Source organism: Danio aesculapii, chromosome 8 (assembly GCF_903798145.1).
Source record: "Danio aesculapii chromosome 8, fDanAes4.1, whole genome shotgun sequence".
Taxonomy (NCBI): Eukaryota; Metazoa; Chordata; class Actinopteri; order Cypriniformes; family Danionidae; genus Danio; species Danio aesculapii.
Genome location: NC_079442.1, coordinates 23,065,934 through 23,079,862, shown reverse-complemented (window position 1 = coordinate 23,079,862; position 13,929 = coordinate 23,065,934). Strand labels below are relative to the sequence as shown.

The 13,929-nt window shown below is 35.4% G+C and overlaps 1 protein-coding gene across 1 annotated transcript in view; it reads left to right on the top strand.

Annotated features, from left to right (window-relative positions):
* upb1 (ureidopropionase, beta) overlaps positions 1 to 13,912 on the top strand; it is a 29,184-nt gene extending 15,272 nt beyond the window's left edge. The window contains exons 6-10 of the mRNA XM_056463441.1: positions 899 to 1,068; positions 2,495 to 2,576; positions 5,853 to 5,895; positions 11,742 to 11,896; positions 13,659 to 13,912. Coding sequence (XP_056319416.1) covers positions 899 to 1,068; positions 2,495 to 2,576; positions 5,853 to 5,895; positions 11,742 to 11,896; positions 13,659 to 13,742 — 534 coding nt within the window. The 3' untranslated portion in view covers positions 13,743 to 13,912. The remainder of the gene's footprint in view (positions 1 to 898; positions 1,069 to 2,494; positions 2,577 to 5,852; positions 5,896 to 11,741; positions 11,897 to 13,658) is intronic.
* The last annotated feature ends 17 nt before the right edge of the window (positions 13,913 to 13,929 follow it).

Below are 13,929 nucleotides of genomic sequence, written 5' to 3'. Positions count from 1 at the left end.
AAAAAAATCACAGCTGAACTATTTACCATAATTTAAGGGATTTGATTGGCTGTTATTACCATTCATTTATTCATTTTCTTTTTGGCTTAGTCCCTTTATTAATCTGGGGTCGCCACAGCGAATGAACTGCCAACTTATCCAGCATATGTTTTACACAGCGGATGCCCTTCCAGCCGCAGCCCATCACGGGGAAACACCCATACACACTCTTTTACACTCATACACTATGGTCAATTTTATGTAATCAATTTCATTATCAAAAGAAAGCCCATCAGCCCATCACGGGGAAACACCCATACACACTCTTTTACACTCATACACTATGGTCAATTTTAGTATACCCAATTCACCTGTACCACATGTCTTTGGACTTGTGGGGGAAACCGGAGCACCCGGAGGGAACTTATGCGAACACGAGGAGAACATGCAAGCTCCACACAGAAATGCCAACTGACCCAGCCGAGGCTCGAACCAGCGACCTTCTTGCTGTGAAGCGATTGTGCTACCCACTGCGCCACTGTGTCGCCTTGTTATTACCATTCAACAGCTGAAAAAATATATATAGTTTTCAAAAAAGTCCAGTCATCATTTCTCTTTACTGTTACTGTTATAGTTGTAGTGTGAACTTTACTAACCTCTTATACTTAGAATGATTTTTAAAAGTTTATAGTTCATATTATATTGCTGTCTTTGGTGTAAAAAGTCCATTACTCTCTTAAAATACATCATTTTGATAATGAAATTGATTACATTCTTAAAATAGTTCCCATTGTGATTTAATGTTTAATACATCAGAGTATTGCAGCAATACAAACAAACTGTATTTTACTGATACAAAGGTATGAAATGTTGCTTTTCTTTATGGCGGTAAACTGTCTTTTTTTCACTTTGCCTCCAGTCGACGTATTATATGGAAGGCAACACTGGTCATCGTGTCTTCCAGACACAGTTTGGAAAGATCGCTGTGAACATCTGCTATGGTCGACACCACCCTCTCAACTGGCTGATGTACAGCGTTCATGGAGCAGAGATCATCTTTAACCCCTCGGCCACCGTCGGGCTGCTCAGGTGTCATACTGTACAGCTGTCTTCTCATAGAGACGCAATGCAGCATAATCTGAAGGCCACACCCACTGAATCACAAAAAACAAACTATATCTAAAAACTGCTCCACTACCTGACAAAAGTCTTGTCGCCTAAGTTTTAGGAACAACAAATAATAACTTGACTTCTAGTTGATCATTTGGTATCAGAAGCGGCTTTGATCAAAGGCAAAGCTTATGCTTATTTTACCAAAATAAAATATAAACATGGCTTGATTTTTAATTAGGACAGTAAGATCTGACTTCAATACATCTGCATCAATACATCTCTGCAATGACTCAAATAACTTATTAATAAAGTCATCTGGAATGGCAAAGAAAGCGTTCTTGCAGGACTCCCAGAGTTCATTAAGATTCTTTGGATTCATCTTCAATGCCTCCTCCTTCATCTTACCCCAGACATCCTCAATTATGTTCATGTCTGGTGACTGTGTTGGCCAATCCTGGAGCACTTTGACCTTTTTTGCTTTCAGGAACTTTAATTTGACTGAAGTATGAGAAGGAGCGCTATTTTGCTGAAGAATTTGCCCTCTCCTGTGGTTTGTAATGTAATGGGTAGCACAAATGTCTTGGTACCTCAGGCAGTTGTTGTTGTCATCCACTCTGCAGATCTCTCGCACACCATCACACTCACACACCAAAATCATGATTTTTCCTTCACCAAACTTGACTGATTTTCGTGAGAATCTTGGGTCTATGCGGGTTCCAGTAGGTCTTCTGCAGTATTAGTGATGATTGGGACACAGTTCAACAGATGATTCATCAGAAAAATCAACCCTCTGCCACTTTTCCAAATGATCAACTAGAAATCAAGTTATTATTTGTTGCTCTTACAACTGGGATTGACAACAAGACTTTTGTCAGGTAGTGTATGTGACAAGATACAACCAGATAAGTACAGTAAACAACCAAAAAAACCCAGAGCAAAATTTTTATAAGCTGCCAACAGTTTGTTTCTGCTGTATCCATAAGTTGCATATTGTCAAACTGATACTGCTTCTTACAGAAATATAATATATAATACTCACATCTGAATATTTTACTTTCCAGGGACAAATTATTCACCTCACACACAGTCATAAAGGAGTGTCAGGATCTTACAATTAAGCTGATATGTCAGGTCTATTAACTATATCCACATCTGTCACCTCAAAGGCTGGCAATTACAGTTTAGTAGCTTATAAAACTTAGTTCTGGGTTATTTAGCTTGTTTGCTGTACATCATGTCACACAGCTGCTTTTGGGCATTGTTCTGTTTTATGTTATAAGTCAGAAATTACAAAGATTGTATTGTTTTCCCTTTCTGTGTGGGTGTAGGCTAAATGGTCTCCATCTTTATCAGATTAAAAGAGGTTGTTTTCCCTCAAGCTGATGCTGGTTTTGTGTTACAGCGAACCAATGTGGCCGATTGAGGCCAGAAATGCAGCCATCGCAAACCACTGCTTCACCTGCGCCATCAACCGTGTGGGAACGGTAGGTGCCGCCTGTCCCTCAAATACCTGTTAAAGACTACATATTATGCCCCTGCTTATAAAATGCTAAATCTTTGATGTCTCCAGATTATGCCTGTGACGTTTCAGCTCATCACAGATTTAATCACATTTATTATAGCTTGGCAAATTTGCTCCTATTTGGGCGTGAGCAACAAGCAATGGTTTAGATTACTGAAAAATCATACTCCTATATTTAAAAAAGTACTATTACTTGCAAAAAAAAATGTAGTTCAAGTAAAGTAAAAGAATCTGTTCAAAATGCTACTGGAAGTATGAGTAAAAGTCGCCCTTCTAAAAGTACTCTATAATAATACTCTAAAAGAGTATTGAATATTGTTGCTAGTGTGTCGACACATAACCCTGAGGTGTTCACAGCGACCCAAGTTAGATTCCCAGCTCAAGATCCTTCCCCTCTCCCCATTCTTTCCTGGTCCCACTCGACTGTCCTATAAAATGAAGGTTAAAACCCCCTAAAAATTATTAATAAAAAAGAGTATTAAATATTGGGAACTACACTGTGAAAATTAGTAATGATGTGAGAAATCCACCCTATTCTCTGAGAATTAAAACTGTAGCTTACATCAGTGCCTTATTTAAGGGGTGTTTCTAATTGTAATTTAAATTATTTGTCATGTATGGACTAAACATTTAAAATGCGAGATTAATTTAACGTAAGAACAGATATATGCATTAATATATGTTTCTATAATACGTGGACAGAAAACGGGTTGATGCTATTAGATGCAAAATTTGTGTAACATGAGGTGCAAAAGTCTAGCTGCAGCTATGTTTCATTACACCTTGTTTTACCGAAGTTTAATTATAATCTAATTTCGAGTGGATCACGTGCTTATGATTGACCACAGCTAGTCCCACATTAGCTAACACGATTCACTAATTAGATGTTTCCTAACTCACCATAAATATCCAGTTTCCTCCGTCTTGAAGAATCCCCAATTCCACCCATACTCCTCCTCCCTTTCCTAGATAGGGCAGCTTGGCGGCCCAGTGGTAGCACTGTTGCCTTACAGCAAGAATGTCACTGGTTCAAGTCCTTACTTGGGCAGTCGATGTTTCTGTGCAGAGTTTACATGGTCTCCTCATGCTCGTGTGGGTTTCCCCCACAGTCCAAAGACATGCGAATTGGCATCATAAATAAGCTCTTTGCCAGGGGAGTTCTCGAGATCTACCTGAGCTCAAACTCAAAGTGATTTTGTAATATAACCTTCCAGAACTGTCTTGTGTGGCCTCGCTCCAAAAGATCAGGCATATTAGGCATATTTTGGAGGCCAAAAGCCACCCAACAATGTCAGAATAGCCATATTTAGTCCAAAGTGAAAGTAAACATTCATCAAAGATTTTTAAAAATGGACAGCTTCCTAAATTACAACATTTTCCACATAGTCTTAAAATGATGTCCTAAAATGTAACATTTATTAAAATTATGTGTCTATTACTAAGATCAAGCTGCCTTGTTCTATCTTGGGATTTTTTATTACATGGCCTTGAAAATAACTTATTCTAAATACTGTAAACCAGGGGTTCCCAACCTTTTTCACTTCGGGGCCCACTTCCTTCGAAATTTTTTTGAGTGTATGTATTTTTATTTTATTTTCATTTGCCCATGTGGGACCCAATCCTGGGATTGCCCATGTGGGACCCATCTGGGTATGCCTATGTGGGAATTCCAGACCTCCACTTGTGACCCACATAAGCATGGATTGATTTTGTTTGTCCATGTCTGACATGTTTAGTACATGTGGGACAGCTGTGTGTTGCCCACTTGTGTTACCTACATGGAACCTACACGTTAGAGCCAATTATGCCCCACATGTCTTTACCCACTCTGAAACCATATGTGTTGCTCATATTGAGCCAGCCTGTGATTGCCCATGTGGGAATGCCCAAGCAGAGACACACATGAGTTTGTCCATGTGAAATTTATGTGAGATCAGTTTACCAACTCTGAAGCCAAATACATGGGCAACCTATAGCCCTGCAATGATCATACTGAATCTGCTTGGGTTTGCCCATAAGGGATCTAAAACCATGGTAGAACAGTTTTGAATTATCACGTAACAATGTATAAAACTGTCTAAGTGCACATACTTAATTCAGATAAAATATACAATGGCTACACGCTGTATATAGGCTATAGTTATATAGGTAAAAATATTTATTGTGTTATATTGTATATTTATATTATTATTATAATTATATATGCACACCATTAAGAATATTGAGCTGTTTACTAAATTAAAATGCAACCAAAATGGATCCAAAATCGCAATTTCAGAAAAATCACAATTAGATTTTCCCCTCCTTGGACAGCCCTATTATAAATGCATCATTTTCATTACAAAAAAGAGTCAAGAAAAATAATGTGTATGCGGCACAATGTACCGCTGTATTTGAGCATCTATACATTGAGAGTCTAAAGTATATTACTAAATATCGTCTAAACTATATAAACTATCTATTGAGAGATTAAACGGTAGATTAAGCCTATGTATTTTATGCTAATGGTATTTTAAATGGATAGTATTAAGTGTTACAATGATTTCATTTTTTCAAACAATGTAAACAGAATTAAACTGAACACCGTGATCACAGAACTGTGATACAAACCAAAGCAACAATTTGGGAAGCTGTGCCACCTCTAGTGTCAATAATTAAATTAGCGCCTAGGTCATGGATTGTCCGTTATCACAATTATCAGGTTGATAAATGCATCGGGAACCAAATTTTACCACCTAAACTTGGAAAAGGTCACATTTATTATGATATGTCCTCTTTTAATACTCATGTTAAAACATTAGAGTCTAAATCATACACAGAGATTCCTAGGAAATGTACCAACTATGTGCTGTTTCTTCTGTGATAATATCTCTACCACAACTGAAGCAAACTGTAATTGAACTAATACGATTAGATAAGCACATGCTAATAATTTAAACAGGATTATACGGCAAACTGAGAATAATGTTACACAGATGAAAAAACAAGCACTGTCTTCTTTTCTGTGGCTCTGCAGAGTCTGGTGTATGTTAGTGGTTCTAATGTCTTAGAGGGATGACTTTTATTCTCTGAAGTAGATACTGTAAACCAATTATGCTTAAATTGGCTTATATGAGACTTATTTTGGCTCACGTATGAAAGTGTGGAGGCTTCTGATAAGTGTTTTTTGCTGCCCTCTGCTGCTGATTTGTGAGCAAATGTAAACCTTTGAGTCTTGATACTGATCTGTTTTTTCCAGGAGTATTTCAAGAACGAGTTCACATCTGGAGATGGAAAGAAAGGTATTTATCTTTATCTTTATATACTGAACGTGTGCATGTATCTGCTTATGTGACTTGTCCAAAAGGAATGGCCATTGAAAGTACACTTCCACCACAAAATATTAAATTTAGGAAGTTCAGATTGATGCATTAAGGCATTACTAACATTAAATTATAACATTATATTATTTTGGATAAAAAGCATCTGCCAATGCAATATGATAATGACATGATGAGGTATAAAAGCCCAATTTCCCATTTTGGTTTTTAAATTACAATTAAATTAATCAAGGGCACTTTAAAATGATCCTAAGTAGTAGCAATACAGGCATATAATATATTTATTCATTCTTTAATTTGTTTTCCTTTGGCTTAGTACCTGTTTTATCAGGGGTCGCCACAGCAGAATAAACCACTTAATTGCTTACTTATAAATATAAATAAATAATTTATGCAAACGAAAATATAAATGCCATTTAGTTACTTTATTTTTGGGGTACAACAGAGGTGAGGGTCCACACACAGCTTTAGAATAGTCAGGCAGGCAATGGTCAAAACAGTAGCAAGCGGGAGCATGTAGGTAATCCAAAGAACGGTCAAAATAACAGGTGAACGGCCAGGACAGGTGGCAAAACAACATGATCAAAGAAACAAAGGTCAAAACATGGGTAGACAAGGCAAGTATTAGGGATGGCTGACGTGAAACTGACATTTCAACACATTGTCGAGATCCCGAAGCGTAAGTGTTTTGAAACACTGCACCGTAGCAATAATCTGAAACACCCAGGTCAAGTGACTAAGGTGATTCGAAACACACAGGTCATGTGACTAGCGTGTTTCGAAACACTAGGTCACATGACTAAAGTGATTCAAAGCATCAGTCATTTCAGAAGCGTTTTGAGACCTGACGAATCTGCGTTTGACTGACAGGGTCGGAAAAACTCTTGTGTAGCCTAGTGGACCGCCTGAGTAACTGTGATGCAAATGGTATGAGTTTGAATCCCGACTTGTACAAATACTCTGAAATTATGACTTGATGTACTTTAATAATGTACATTTTTTATGACCAAAACAAGACATATTTATTCACAAAGTGTTCATTTCACTTTGTTTGTACTGTTTCACATGTAAAACAAAACACGTTACAAGAACAGAGCATTTAAAAGCGAACATCTATAGCTGAATCACCCTGGATTCAAACCCATTATCTCTGCATGCTAGTCTGGAACTCTCACTGCAACACTAAATCACTTGAAACCTCAAATTTACAACGTGGGGTATAATTCCTCAATTTGCTTAACTGTTTCTTTGCTGAAGCTGTTCCAGAGCAATACGTTTCAAAGCTTCGACACATTTGCTTCGACTGTTTCGGTGTTTCATGAAGCCTCACTTTGCCCACCACTACATATAAATATAATTATAAAGTTAATGCAAATGAAAATATAAATGCTGTTTATTGTGCGTGTGATGTGGCTTTGCTCCACTTATCCAATATGTCCATATGTCTGAAATATTGTAAAGCAGCAATACTGTTTTGTACTGTTGTTATAGTTAGCATGAGATTTCCGCTTTTTTAAATAAAAAAAATATATCTATATATAACATTAATGCACATCAGTAACTCGTCGGTAACTTTTTAATGTATGTCCCTATAAGAAAACATTATAAACAATAGGAAATCCGGTGACCAAAATAATCAAACTTTTGGGAACAACTGTGGTCGGAACCAAACTTCATTGGGCTGTGTTGTCTGAACTCCTCTCAAGCCGTAGACTTCTACATTCCACCGAACAGCATCATAGCTCATAACCATAAATTTGACCTGATTTCAATTCTCCTTGATGCCCACACTGGTGAAGACATACCGTTCCGCTCCTCGCTGCTTATCGCCACCGGCTCCCATTGAAAATGAATGACTTCCGGCTACTTTGATGCTCTCGCCGCTTCAGTGTGAACACACAGTTACAGTTTACAAGACTAAGGCCCCGTTTACAATAATGCGTTTTTGTTTTAAAACGCATAAATTTTGTTACGGTTACGCCATCTGCCCATACTACGCGGGAGTTTTCGAGCACTGAAAACGGAGCGCTTTGAAAACGCTGGAGAGACCGTTTTCATTTTAAAACGCTGCTGCTCCGTGTCAGTGTGGATGGGGGAAAACGGAGGCAGAGCTGCAGACATTCCCCTATTTGATTGGGGCTTTTTCCTCAATATTAAGTAGCCTACACACAGTTCAGTCTTCCATCCTCTCCTTCTAAGTTCAGACTTCGCAAGTTTGATATGGAAAACAAACTCCCGAGTGTGTACTTTACACTCATTCACATCAACCTGGCTATGTTGTTTCACTATCTTAACAATAAAATGAAAACATGATGTGAGGAACTGACTATTTTTATTTTGATATTAGCAACTTAACAGACATCAAAATGTTGAGGCGTCGTGTAGCTACATATTTATGAGACCGTCATCTTCATGCATATTTATAACAAAACTGAGCCGATAACATTACTGCCTCCTTTCATTTTCATTGATTTCAATTATTTTGAAATACGAAACATACCCTCTCTTTTGCTGAATATCAATTTTAATAATCAATAATGGCCTTTATAAAAGTACAATGTACAATAAGTTTATACAATATAGGAAATAAAGGCAAACAGTCAGTCAATATACAGAATGTACATGGTTACATTAATTATTAACTTATCTTTGCTTTCAGCCAAAACACGTTACCTGAGAACAAGAAATAGATTCAAAAGACCAGAGTCTGGGAATATGTCGTTAGATATAGACAACAAGGTGAATTAAACATCACGTTTAACAACAAATATAGTGAGATTGGGTCCAGCGGTAGATCCTTGATGAACAGTCAGACGTGCACAGCTCTCACCTGGCTAGATATGCTGCAGCGCATGCCAGAGTGTGTGTGTGGTCACGTGATGTGCGTTTTCAGTGGTTTGGTGTAGACGGAGAGTTGTTCAGAAACGCTGGGTGAAACGCTAGTGTGGACGCGGATCGTTTTCATTCTAAAACGCAGGAGAGGACTGGTGTGTGTGAGGTGCATGATGGGAGTTGTAGTTAACATAGTGGCAGATATGTAGTTCTGCAACTGCTAGATCACTGGTGATCGTGCAATGCTTGTTATGCTTAACCCAATTTGACATCACAGGAATAAATAAAATATATTAAGAATATTTAAATAGAAAAAACTATTTTGATTTGGAACAATGCATTATACATGTGTTACTATTTAGCATTATTACGTTATTACAAAATAAATTATATTGCGTCAACGCAAAAAAATATAAATGCAGCTTGTTTTTTATTTTGTTTTACAAGCGTAGTTATACTTTAAAACAGCTTTGACATTACGAGAATAAATAACAATTTAAAATATATACAAACTGAAAAACAAATTGTAATATTTTGCAATATAATTATTACTAGTAATTTATTATTAATATCACTACAAAATAAATTAAATTGTGTTCATATTTGGCTATATTATCACATTATTACAAAGGAAATTATAAATGTGATACTTTATTTTGTTTACAAGAATAGTTATGATTAAAACCAGCTTTGACGTCAGAAGAATAAATAATGTTAAATGTATTTAAATAGGAAAAAAGATTTTAAATATAGCATTTCACAATATTAGCACACTACTACAAAAGAAATTCTATTGTGTTATGATTTCACATTATCACATTAATCAAATAACTACAAAAGAAATTAAATTACCGTATTTTGCATTACTACAAAAGAAAATATAGATGCTGCATTTATATTTAATTGGCAAGAGTAGTTAAAAAACTGATTTGACATCACAAGAATAAACACAAATTTGAAATGTAATAAAAAATATACATTTTTAAACATATTATATTCATTAATATTAAATTATAAATTAATATTATATTTAGTTTTCTTTTACAAGTGCCCATGAGTGAGCCCTAAAAACAATTTACTTGTATGTTTGCATATGAAGAATCACACAATATTGCACATTTCCCTTTAAGGTGGATTTAGAACCTACTAGAAAATGTAATTTGGGTTAAATACTAAAGACCATTCCTGTCTGCATACAGTATATGCACAGGTCCACCTGGCTGTTTCCCACAGCTGAGAGTCTGTCTGTGTGTGTGTGTGTGTGTGTGTGTGTGTGTGTGTGTGTGTGTGTGTGTGTGTGTGTGTGTGTGTGTGTGTGTGTGTGTGTGTGTGTGTGTGTGTGTGTGTGTGTGTGTGTGTGTCAGCATACAGTATAAGGGATCAGCGTGTCTGTCTGTCAATCCAGCGTCTGTATCAGTGACGGGCCGAGGACAAGAGAGCGTGTTCAAAGGTGTCGTGTTCCTAAACTCTGGTCTGTCAGGCTCTGTTCTCACTTTCAGCCCTCATTACTGTTGCATAAGCCTTCAACCTGAAGACAAAGTCCCTTGCGGCTGTTTTACATCTGCAACATGGCTAGGGTCAGACAGACATAAATAAAAGGCTTTTTTACATTCATTGGCTATAAAATACTATTTAATACAAATGTACTTTCTCTGTTCCAACAAACAGTGAGAGAAAAGAAGTTCTCAGGTTTTAGATTCTCAGGAAACATGAAATTAGATACTATCTTTTATTCATTTGACTTTAGTTTTCTATAAGGTTTGTGTTTTGCAACTCTGTAAGCAAACATGCATCAACAGAGTTTGAACTTTAAAATGTTTATCGACACAAACATGATGTTGACTTGAGAACATTTTTCATTTGGAGGTTTAGAGTAGTTTCAAACCTTTAAGATTAAAGGTTTTGAAGGCAAAAACTGAGCTGGAGTTCATTTAGAAATGTACTGTATCTATTACTAGGTAATGAATGAATTCAATTAATCAGAATATAATCATTGTTTTACTTGTTTCACTTACTTAAGTTACTCAGTTACTTGTTCTCACTTTGGACATTGTAGAAATAATATAATTTGCCTTATTATTCTCAATGGAACAATACTTAATGTTAATGTGTAATGTAATTGACAGATATATTGATATTTTTACAAGTTACTAGTTTAAGTGCATGCCAACATTCTTCACACATAATTTAAAAATTTATGTTTTGCATATTGATTTGTCTAACATGCATTGTGGTGCAAAACTTTCAAGTTATGCAATACAATTAAGCTCTGCTTACCACAGAAGTTTTTTCTTTGTCATAATTAAAAAAACAAATCATAATAGGAAAGACTTGAGGGAACCCACAGCAAATTATTCTTCCACCATTCCTGCACCACTCTATGAAGAAACACTAAATAAGCATATTATACACTGTAAAAACCTTATATTACTAAGAAGTCATGACACCATCCTTTTTGTTATTTGGAACTTATTAGAAACTAAGACTACAGTAATTTAATAATAATATTTAAACTAAGTTAATAATGTTTCAAACTTACATTTTTAGGTTACTAAATACTAGCTGTTTCAATGTTTAATTTAAAGATTAATTTGATTCAACTTAAGTTTAGGGCAACCGTTAATTTTTTAAGTGTAATGATGTCTGAATTATCTTTAGATGTGAGTAATGGCTGCTAAAATTTAGCTTTGCCATAATAGGAATACATTGTTTTAATAATTATTATAACCTTTACAGCCTTTATTAGGCAAGACACATTGAGATTAAAAATCTCTTTTACAAGAGCGTCCTGGCCTTTAAAAAATATATTTAATCAGGAACATTTTATATTTCATATCATTTCCATTTTGATTGTATTTGTGAGATCAAATCATTAATGGTGTACATCAGTGACTGGTTTTAAAAACCATCTGGCTCAATCTAATTAAATTCTAGTGTAGACTTCTGATATGATTTTTGATTTGCCTCATCTGTAGCGCACCATGACTTTGGCCACTTCTACGGCTCCAGCTACATGGCTGCACCCGATGGCAGCAGATCTCCAGGATTATCCAGAACCCGTGATGGTCTGCTGGTGGCAGAACTGGACCTGAACCTCAATCGCCAAATTGCAGACAAGTGGAATTTCAAGGTGGGATAAAAATCTCTACGTTTACCAAAACATGTCAAAATATCATCCTCAAACAACAATTCGGGACGTTACAGTTTTTTTACAATTGCTTTCCTACAAATTTCAGAACCCTGATCTCAATTTTCAAAAGTCTCCTTTTAACACAGGCTCTCCAGTGCTCCAAACTCTGCTCGTTGTGTTCATTTCTTTAGAGAAGTCTTGCATTTGCAGGATCATTGATTCACATAATCCTTTTATCATACAAATAACACAACTTTAAGTCACCAGCTTACATGATACACATCGTTTTAAAAAACAATCATTAACAATCAATAAGTATTGTTGTGTAAAATATATGATACAGGTTTTATTATTGTTTATACATACAGTAAGTGTAGTGGGAACAGTGGAATCTCTGAACTGAAGTTTTATTCATTTAATTATAACGAAGGTTTAGTGTAAAAAAACAAACAAACAAAAAACCAACAACAGTAAAGTTCACAAAAGTGTTTCTCACTGCACATTCTCATATCCAATATATATGGCATGTGGTATTTTTTCAATCATATATGTATTTTATATATAGATATATATATACACACACAGTTGAAGTCAGAATTATTAGCCCATCTGAATTATTAGCCCCTGTTTTTTCCCCAATTTCTGTTTAATGAAGAGAAGATTTTTTCAATACTTAGTTTATTTAGAAATAAACATAATAGTTTTAATAACTCATTTCTAATAACTGATTTATTTTATCTTTGTCATGATGACAGTAAATAATATTTTACTAGATATTTTTCAAGACACTTCTATACAGCTTAAAGTGACATTTAAAGGCTAGGTTAATTAGGTTAACTAGGCAGGTTATAGTATAACGATGGTTTGTTCTGTAGATTATCAAAAAAATATAGCTTAAAGGGGCTAATAATATTGACCATAAAATGGTTTTAAAAAAAATGTAAAACTGCTTTTATTCTAGCCAAAATAAAACAAATAAGACTTTCTGAATTTGAATTTTGATACCATTAAATATTGATGACAGTGTTGACATTGCGTAACGGAATTGACAAGTCAGTTCTTCTTTAAAAGTAAATGAAAAAGGAAAAGGTATACCTGTGTTTGGCAAATGCTCCCTGTATTATTCAAAAGTTGTATGTTTTCAGTAAGACACTGAAATTAATTTCTTAAATGACATTAGTAGACATTACGCTAGAGAATCATTCAAATACTAGCTCTAAAGTGATGTTGGTGAATAAGTAACAACTTCTGCTGTTCTGACGACAGCTGCAAATGTGAATGAATGGTGGAAGAAAGTAGTTCCTCTTACAAAAGGGTTTTGAGACTGTGTTTGATTTTTTATATATATATATATATATATATATATATATATATATATATATATATATATATATACACACACACCATTATGCCGTCGAACTGTTGTATAAACGCAATATCACACTCGTAGCAGAGCGATGTGGCTGTATATCGTCTCTCCAGGGACAACGCACGCCTCCCACCAGTGCAGATATACAGCCACGTCGCACTGCTACGAGTGTGATATTGCTCACATACAGATATATATATCTTTATTTGTTCATATGCAGTCATATACGGACACATATATAAATTATATAGGTAGACACCAGCGTTCTGAAATTTGTGGCAAAACGATTGGGAAAACAAACAAACAAACAAAAAAAACTAATAGGGCTATAGATGTTGACAGGGCTCTCTCTAGTATTGTCTGCGTGCCACTAACACATGAATCTCTCCATAGATGACCGGGAGGTATGAAATGTACGCAGAGGAGCTCAAAAAAGCCATCCAGCATGACTTCAAACCCAATGTTATGAAAGATTGAGCTTATCAGTAAAAGCATGAGCTAAAAAAAATCCCATTAGGAATAAGTGTTTGCCTCTGTAATTCACAAATAACCAGAACGATGCATTCGATTAAAATAAAAATCCAACTTTTATTCATCTCTTAAATGCAACAGTATATTTCATAAAAATAAAGTCTGACATATCAACATTCCTTATGTTCTTAAA